We start from the raw sequence: 10,000 nt of genomic DNA on the forward strand, positions 1-10,000 counted from the left end.
CAAAAAGTATGTCATGGAGTCTGGGCGCGTTCTATAGCATGCAGAAAATCATTTATGTCTGATCTTGTAAGGAAAATAAAAGACAAAAGGAAGGGAGGGAGGGGGGCCAGAGGAGGGGGGGGGGGGGGGGGGGGGGGGCACAGAAAGAAATAGTGACTACGGGCCAGTTCCAGGCTAGACGGAGCTGTGTGTCTAGTGAGGGGAGGGGAGAGGATGGGGGGAGGGATGGAAGTGGAACCACTGAGCTGAACAGGACTATTGAGCTTGATGGGTGGAACCCTTTCGGGCTGACGGCGATTATCGGCAACACGGAGCCTTGTCCGGCGGACAGGAAGCACTATCATGGGCCCTCTGTGGGCCTGCTCGGGAAAGCGGGAATCAAAGGGCCGTAACTCCGGGTTATCACTCGACACCCCGCCACTTTCCAGCCCCCAACAACAGGCAGCCCGACACGACAAGCAAGGCCCACTTTGTTCCCCTGTGCTGCAGAGTGGCCGGGCAGGTGTGTCGGTGGCCCTGGCTGTCTAATTGGCTTCATTAGGGCCGCTGTAGCCGTTTTGTTAGGGGGTGGGTATTGGTGGGGGATTCTCCTCAACCCCAGCACAGCGCTGATAAGCTGTGTGTACCTCGCTAACAGGGCAGGAGGGAAAGGCCGGTGAGGAGGGGAAGAAGGTTTGCGTGTGTTTAGAGAGAGATAGAGGGAAAGACTGACTGACTGAATGAATGACTGAATGAATGTAATGAATGAACAGATCTTTACTTTATATCACACAGTTTATAGTAGCGCACTGACCTGCTTACGTTTCTGTTCTTTTTTTATTCACACACACACACACACACGCGCGCGCGCGTGCACGCACACAGAGTGGGTAGACAATGCCCGTAAACACACGCGCTCACGCTCAGTCGCAAGGTTCCCGAAAATAAAGAGCTGGTGTAGGATGGAAAATGAGGTACAGATGGAAGCAGGCAGTAGGAACGATATAGATGAGCTGGCATCTTCGACTGACACAAACAAGGGATACACACACACACACACACACACACACACACACACACACATATATATATATATATATATATATATATATATATATATAGAATCGTGCATGTTTCTGTATTTGAACCACATTTTAAATGTATCCCCGGTCCCTCCCTCTTCTGGAGAAAGTAGTATATTATTCTGTGTTCTAATCTAACACTGATCCACACACTTGTGTACAAGTACGTATATATTGTGTGAGTATGGTGATAATCATCTCAAGAGTTGTCTTAAAACCAGCACGTGCAGGGTACCAGACACGGTCCTTGGGGCGGGGCCAGAGAAAAGGGAGGCTGATTCACAGGGGACCGAAAGGAATTCTCAAAAAAAAGTCCACAATTACAGGACCCTGCACCACTGTAGGAAATGCAGTAAAACCAATGAGTTATGGCCCATGTTTTGGTTTTCCGTAAGGAGAGACAGTGACAGGAGGGTGTGATGGGGGCGGGGATGGGGTGAGGGTATTATTGTGTACGACTACTAAGTAGCTGGGCATACAGACATACTATTTCAGTTGCTTTTTGTTTGTTTTTTACACGTGTATGTGGCGAATCGTACATGGATCAGTTTTGGCACTTTCTTGAAACTGAAACTGTATGGATACTGCTTTGTCTGAAAAAAAAAATGTCGTCATGTTTTTTTTATTATTATTATTATTATTCATTTATTAGGCCCAACACTCAGCCTGTATCACAGATTGACAAAGCATACATTTGGGCCAACAGCAAAGTTAGAGCTGTATGATCAATGGTTTCTCCATTGCGATAGAAAGTCATTTACAGCTTAGTCTTTTGTGAAGGACTACGACTCTCAAACGAGGAGGCAAGGTTGCACTGGCTCTAAGTGCTGCAGCCTTGGGGTAGTTGGCCTTTAGGAACCATCCCAACGCCGACTGTCCTAAAACCCCATTGACCGAGAGAGTGGGGATGTAACTTGGGCAAGACACTCTCAAATATAATCAAACTCTAGCCCAGATAGTTGGAACAGCAGTTGCCTCCTTTGCTGTTCTGGTGGTGATAGTCGGACACGAGTGACAATCATACACATTCATCGATTTGTTTGTTTGTTTGTGTGTTATTTATAATATTTATGCATTCATTCATTCACTTATGTATATATGTCTTTTGCTGTGTGTGTCTTACTGTACACTCACTGTCCATGTCGGTGTTACCCTGCACCACACGCTTCTAATATCACTTAAAGTGGAAGACGTTAAACTGAAGACTACTACTCCTACACCACACGCTGACCATGCCGCTGTGTGTGTGCAGACATCGACGAGTGCAGCACGGAGGGCGGGAAGTTCGGGCACCACTGCCACACGCACACCGTGTGCGTCAACACCCCAGGCTCCTACAGCTGCCAGTGCCGCCAGGGGTACCGCCGCCTGGATGCCTACACCTGCCAGGAGGCACTGCCCACCTCCCAGCAACCCTCCTCAGCCTCCTCCGCCTCCCCCTCTCCCGCCTACTCCTCCTCCTCCACCACCTCTCTCCACATGACCCTCCTCCTGCTGTTGGTGGGGTCTCTGCTGGGCTGGCGTCTGCCCCTGTGCCTTCCAGGACTCCCGTGGGGGGCCCCCGTCTCCTAGACTCCGTGTTTGCAGCACCAAAGGGGCGACAACTAATCTCTCCTGTCTGTTTTCTCTTCGGACTCCACGCTTCTGCCTGTTGTGTCCGGCAGTCTGGAACACTGCCCCCCTGGAGAGAGAGGGGTGGGAGGGGGGCGGGGGATGGAGGGTGGGGGATTGGGTCTGGAAGAACAGAGACCCAGGGTGTTGGTGTTGGTGTGTGGATCTGATGTCGGTGTCCTGTGGCCGTCACGTCACATCCTCCGGGTCTGTGAGCGACATCTGTGATCTTCCATGACCTTCAGGTTCAGTGTTCCCCGTGCTGTGGCCCTAGGGACATGCTGTGTGTGGACGTGGAGACGGACGTGACGTGCTGTGTGGCTGTGTCGGCCAGGCCTTCAGTCTTCTGCACAGCTGTGTTGTGCAGTTCATCGCCAACAGACAGGGGGGGTTCAGGGCCTGGCTGGCACACAGACCCGCCACAGAGATGACAGCATCTGGCCCAGTGTCCCACGTGGGGAAGGTACAGCAGCAGGCTTTGTGGGGGTAGGGGGAGGGGGGGTGAAGGTCTGTGAAGGTGTGAGGGGAGGAGGTCAGGTGTGCTGTGTGTGTGAAGGTATGTGGGGGGTCAGGGGTGGAGGTTTGTGAAGGTATTGGGGGTGGGGGGGTGTGCCATGTGTCGGTGTGTGTGAAGACCTGCGCCACACGGTCAGTCTGACGGCTCCACCACGTCCTACACTGCTGCTGTCCATCACCTGCCGCCTCGCTCCTCGTCTTCTGCTGACTGGGGCATCACAGCAACACGCTGAGCAGTTCACTCACTCAGTGGCCAGACACAGTAACTATCTTCACTGCCAAAGCGTGTCGTTGCGCCTGTGCATTGACCAAAGCTTGGACACTACTCGATCAGACCTCGTGTTTCTTCTCTTCCCGCGTCTCTTCGTTTGGATACATTGATTCACCACGCGACTGTTTGGACACAAATAGGACTTCATCCTGATTCCGTTGTGTGTTTTTTTGTTGTTGTTTTTTTTTCTCTATCATCGCTGATAAGATTTGTTTGGATTTTTTTTTCTGTTCGTGTTGTTCGTGTTGCCGCCTGTCCCCGTTTTCCTGCCTCTGTGGGTTCGTTCCCTGTTTCCTCCCATTCTAAACTTCCTCTGGGTAACATTGAGGACATTTTAACATTTTTTTTTGCCACCACCTTTATTATTTCACATAGTCTGTCATGTGGCATGGTATCATATTTCCTGAAGGCCATGGCCAGTTCCGTACAGAGCAGAAAGCGAAGCATGATTTAATGGATACTGAGAGAAACGGAAGATGCCCCCTCTGCCCCACCCCTTCCCCACCCCTCCCCTACACCACGTGTTTAGCGTCAGTGCTGGTGGAACCAGGACAGTGACGAATACCTTCCTTCTTTCTCAAGGCCTCACCAGCGCGCGTTGAGTGATGCGTAGGTAAGGCGCTGCTTTTTTTTTTTTTTTTTTTTTTTTTTTTTTTTTAGCAGAGATGGTGGAGCATATAATGGATTCGTCCGCACGCTTTGACACTTCCTTGAAACTGAAATCTGATATTTCCTTTACGCTCGTGGACCAGTCCATGTTTTGCCCATGACCCCACGACCCGTCGTTGGTCAGACCGCGAACCCAGTGAAGCACAACGGGCAGACCACGTCTTGAACTGTCCGCTTGTGTCTCAGTCAGGCGTCTGTGTTCTGTCCGGGCACCAAGCTGTATCGTGGCATTGTGCTTGTTTCTTCTTCACTAAGTTTTCCTTTCGTGTTTCGACACGCTGTTGTCCACGAACAAAACGTTTTTTTTCAAACAAGTGATTTCGAAAGAGAGAAAAAAAAATGTACATAAGTCCCTTAGTCTACCTTATCCCATATTTGAACCAGGAATAAAGACACCCTCCCCCCTCGACTGCACCTTAAGTGGTGGTCTGGGTGCTAGTCATTCGACGATAAACGGAGGTCCCGTGTGCAGCACGTACTCGCGCACTTAACTGAATCCACGGCAACATAATCATTGTCCCTGGCCAAGTTCGGCAGAATGAAGATCTCTTTGATAGTAAAACAAATGTATTTGCCGATAGACAAAAGGGGAAACTGGTGTGAGGCGATGCGCTCTTTATGGGGAGAGAGCAGCCCAGGTTCACACAGAAATATATGTCATGACCAAAAAAAAGTAATACAATACAATGCAATACAATACAATGCTTTGGGAAGAATTCCAATGTTTTCTTTCAGATGTTGGGTCACCATGTGATTAGTATTGTCCACTCTTTCTGCCTGGTCACCATGTCATTTGTATTGTCCACTCTTTGCTGGTCCCATGTTGTCCACCATGTCAGTCATGTATTGTCCACTCTTTCTGCCTGGTCACCATGTCTCTGCCTGGTCACCATGTCATTGTCCACTCTTTCTGCCTGGTCACCATGTCATTGTCCACTCTTTCTGCCTGGTTACCATGTCATTGTCCACTCTTTCTGCCTGGTCACCATGTCATTGTCCACTCTTTCTGCCTGGTCACCATGTCATTAGTATTGTCCACTCTTTCTGCCTGGTCACCATGTCATTGTCCACTCTTTCTGCCTGGTTACCATGTCATTGTCCACTCTTTCTGCCTGGTCACCATGTCATTAGTATTGTCCACTCTTTCTGCCTGGTCACCATGTCATTGTCCACTCTTTCTGCCTGGTCACCATGTCATTGTCCACTCTTTCTGCCTGGTCACCATGTCATTGTCCACTCTTTCTGCCTGGTCACCATGTCATTAGTATTGTCCACCCTTTCTGCCTGGTTACCATGTCATTGTCCACTCTTTCTGCCTGGTCACCATGTCATTAGTATTGTCCACTCTTTCTGCCTGGTTACCATGTCATTGTCCACTCTTTCTGCCTGGTCACCATGTCATTGTCCACTCTTTCTGCCTGGTCACCATGTCATTAGTATTGTCCACTCTTTCTGCCTGGTCACCATGTCATTAGTATTGTCCACTCTTTCTGCCTGGTCACCATGTCATTTGTATTGTCCACTCTTTCTGCCTGGTCACGATGTCATTGTCCACTCTTTCTGCCTGGTTACCGTGTCATTGTCCACTCTTTCTGCCTGGTCACCATGTCATTTGTATTGTCCACTCTTTCTGCCTGGTCACCATGTCATTGTCCACTCTTTCTGCCTGGTTACCATGTCATTTATATTGTCCACTCTTTCTGCCTGGTTACCATATCATTTGTATTGTCCACTCTTTCTGCCTGGTTACCATGTCATTGTCCACTCTTTCTGCCTGGTTACCATGTCATTGTCCACTCTTTCTACCTGGTTACCATGTCATTGTCCACTCTTTCTGCCTGGTCACCATGTCATTGTCCACTCTTTCTACCTGGTTACCATGTCATTAGTATTGTCCACTCTTTCTGCCTGGTCACCATGTCATTGTCCACTCTTTCTGCCTGGTTACCATGTCATTAGTATTGTCCACTCTTTCTGCCTGGTCACCATGTCATTAGTATTGTCCACTCTTTCTGCCTGGTCACCATGTCATTAGTATTGTCCACTCTTTCTGCCTGGTCACCATGTCATTAGTATTGTCCACTCTTTCTGCCTGGTCACCATGTCATTGTCCGCTCTTTCTGCCTGGTCACCATGTCATTGTCCGCTCTTTCTGCCTGGTCACCATGTCATTGTCCGCTCTTTCTGCCTGGTCACCATGTCATTGTCCGCTCTTTCTGCCTGGTTACCGTGTCATTTGTGTCGTCCAGCCTTTTTGTCTGGTTACTATGTCATTGGTGTTGTCCACTCCTCTGGTTACTTTTTATTCTGCCTGTCCGACTCGGGATGACGTGTGAAGGAGCATATTTATCGGGTTTTGTAAAAGCATCTGTTGTAGCGAATATGGATCGGTCATCAGACTTTGACACCTCTGTGAAGGAAGGAAAGTCCGGCTAGTCTTCTGTGGAAATGGGGGGTGGCACCAGACTTGGTGCCACGGGGAGGGGGGTAGCGGGGGGCAGTGGGGGATGCGGGGATGGACTGTAGGGGACAGTGGGGAATCAGGGGGGGGGGGCGGTTGGGCAGTGGGGAATCGGGTGGGGAGGGGGCGGGGGGCAGTGGGGAATCGGGTGGGGAGGGGGCGGGGGGCAGTGGGGAATCGGGTGGGGAGGGGGCGGGGGGCAGTGGGGAATGTGAACACAACAGACTGAACTGATGACGATGTCATTGGGTCATCAGTTCGTGATGATAATGATTATGGACTATGCTAAAACCAGACTGGAACGATGGTGTTGTGTGCTTTATCTGCTTGTTGAAGGAAGTGGACTCTGCTAACAGCACCGTCATGCTGAAATGAATATATTGCTTTGCGATGGTGTGGACTTTGCTGAAACCACGAACTGAAACGATGATGCTGTTGTTTGCTTTGTCTGTTCCTTGGTGGTATGGCCTCTGCGTTGAAAGCTTGGGATGAACTGATGACATTGTCATTTGGAGATCAGTTCGTGATGATACTGACTGTGCTAAAAGCATAGATTAAAATGATGTTTTTGTGTTCGTATCGTTTTGTGACGGTTCTGGACTGTGCTAGCAGTACTTCTGTCACTGCTGAAATGATGTTGTTGTGTGATGGTACAAACTGTGCTAAAAAGTTTTGCACAGATCGAAATGATGTTGCTGTGTGATGGTACGAACTGTGCTTAAAACAAGCACAGGCTTAAATGATGTGTGATGGTACGAACTGTGCTTAAAAACACAGACTGAAATGATGTGTGATGGTACGATCTGTGCTTAAAAACATAGACTGAAATGATGTGTGATGGTACGAACTGTGCAAAAAGCACAGGCTTAAATGATATTGTTGTGTGCGTGTCCGTCCTGGACTGTGCAAGGCGTATATTTAATGATGTTGTTGTGTGATTATCCGTTCATGATGGTATGCACTATGCCAGCACCACATTCTGAAATGGTCACAGATATACACTGCTGTGTGGTTGTCAGTTCTGCAGTTGATGAGGATGGTGATGACAGGACGTGTGGTAAGTGCCGATGAGGACCTGCCATCTGGTGAGGGTTTCTAAGTCTGACGTGCCACTGGGTGTGCGAGTTACTGGGCTCTGGTGACAGGTAACAGATCTGTTGTGTGATGACCATGTGATGACCCTCATACATGGATGGAACAAATGTTGATGCGTGGTAATTATCGGTACAGTGATGCCAGCCAAATATCGCTGGGGTGTGTGTGTGTGTGATTATCAGCACGCTTTGAGAAACGGTGTGTGGGTAGCAGTATGCTGAAGGGAAAGTAAATGTGTATCAGTATGTTGATGGAATAGAACACAAAACAAATTGAACAAGTGCAACAAAGTTATGGCGTGTTTGAACGTCAGCAGACTGATGTGAAAAGGTTTGAAGTGTGACCATCAGTGTACTGACAGGACAGATGTCAGTGTGTGAAGATCAGCATGCCCATGCTGTCAGGACAGACAGAACGATGTCACACATAGGACGATGTTGACATCGGGGGACTGGCTTAGGGAGCGTGTCTGTGTGAGAGAATCTCCACAGAGACATGTTTTGACACGCTCTTTGCACCTTTTTTCCCCCACTGGCGAACGTTATCCAATCATTGTCCAGTTGATGTTGAGTTATTTCATGTTGTGAACAGTGTGTCTGTGAAGAAAGAATGTCATCACATCCACCCTGAAGGCGGCAGTGCCAGCCACAGTCCCCTGGCCGGACTGTGGTGACCAACAACAGATGGATCACTGGCAACATCTACCCCTGTGGGGAACAAACATGTGGACGTCAAACTTCCGTTGCAGATTTTTTTAACTTCGTTTAGAACTGTTTCAGAAGCAAAAAGGATCTGAGCTGTATATTTCAGAACGGTAACTGTACAGGATTTCGTTAGGATTCACGCACAATCACATATTTTACAACTGAACTATTGAAATATTGAACTATTATGAATTTCGGCACAAATAAGTTTGACTGTGAATTATTTCAACACCTCCAGCAGTTCATTTTAAATACGAAGTGGAGTGCTGGCCTAGAGGTAACGCGTCTGCCTAGGAAGCGAGAGAATCTGAACGCGTTGGTTCGAATCATGACTCAGCTGTCGATATTTTCTCCCCCTCCACTAGACCTTGAGTGGTGGTCTGGACGCTAGTCATTCGGATGAGACGATAAACCGAGGTCCCGTGTGCAGCATGCACTTAGCGCACGTAAAAGAACCCACGGCAACAAAAGGGTTGTCCCTGGCAAAATTCTGTAGAAAAATCCACTTCGATAGGAAAAACAAATAAAACTGCACGCAGGAAAAAAATTACAAAAAGTGGGTGGCGCTGTTGCATAGCAACGCGCTTTCCCTGGGGAGAGCAGCCCGAATTTCACACAGAGAAATCTGTTGTGATAAAAAGAAATACAAATACAAATGGAGTCAACGGCTGCAGGTGTCACGGTCACGGAATGTAGATAGGTTCACAGACACATTTTGAAGGGTCGCAGGTAGTAAAAAAAAAAAAAAAAAAAAAAAGGTTAGCTTTTCGTGAAACGCGCTCAAAAGGGGGAATACCAATATTGCTTGACAGTACTTGTCTCGTGCCCAGAGACCAGCATGTAACAGCACGTTAAACATGTTTGTATCATACACACCAGCCGACCTTAACCGCTGATCCATAGCTTTTGTAGCGGCCAACAGCTTTGTACAATGTAGATTACGCACGTGAGAGAGAGAGAGAGAGAGAGAGAGAGAGAGACTGACTGGTGTTTGGGCAGCTGGACAGATGGACGCACGAAAGTTTGCACAGAGAACTTGAGTAGCTGTGAGACGGCCTTCGTTGTCGGCTTGATTTGATTTGATTTGATTTGATACTCTCCCCCCAGACCCACACACCCTTCAGCTTCTAGTTCTCTCAAACTTATGGGTCTTTCCTTTTCTTCTCTTTGTTACCCAGCCGAAGAAACCAACAGGGCAGTTTGTCTCGCACTGGTAGGCACCCTGTCACCATGGACGTTGCTTTCTGTAGAGGTTATGTTTCGCGGGAAGTGATTGGACACGATTTCATTTACAGATAGATTTAGATATGTGGATTAAAAAAAAAAAGATAAGTAAAAACATGCAAGGTTCCGGTCTCTCTCTCTCCTGTCCTCCCCACTCTCGGCTCTTCTCGGCAGAATTCAAAGTGCAGAGAACCAGATCTTAGCTCCTCTCATCCACCTGGTTCCGTCAAGAGAGAGACTGAACTATAGTATGTCTTGGCCGTGTTGTTGATGTGTGCAGACACGCCTCGTTGGCCCGTTGGGGGTGGATGAGGATGAGGGGCAGACGTGGTGGGGGAGCAGGATGAGGGGGAAGTGGGTTGGGGATAGGGGTGGGGGCCGTGAATTG

At 48.6% G+C, this 10,000-nt stretch overlaps 1 protein-coding gene across 3 annotated transcripts in view; it reads left to right on the forward strand.

The window, feature by feature from the left end:
- LOC143297992 (protein kinase C-binding protein NELL1-like) overlaps nt 1–4,004 on the forward strand; it is a 155,916-nt gene extending 151,912 nt beyond the window's left edge. For all 3 annotated transcript variants that reach the window (XM_076610630.1, XM_076610632.1, XM_076610633.1), the window contains exon 12: nt 2,314–4,004. In XM_076610630.1, the coding sequence (XP_076466745.1) occupies nt 2,314–2,633 (320 nt within the window). In that variant the 3' untranslated portion in view covers nt 2,634–4,004. The remainder of the gene's footprint in view (nt 1–2,313) is intronic.
- The last annotated feature ends 5,996 nt before the right edge of the window (nt 4,005–10,000 follow it).

This window comes from Babylonia areolata, chromosome 23 (assembly GCF_041734735.1).
Source record: "Babylonia areolata isolate BAREFJ2019XMU chromosome 23, ASM4173473v1, whole genome shotgun sequence".
NCBI lineage: Eukaryota > Metazoa > Mollusca > Gastropoda > Neogastropoda > Buccinidae > Babylonia > Babylonia areolata.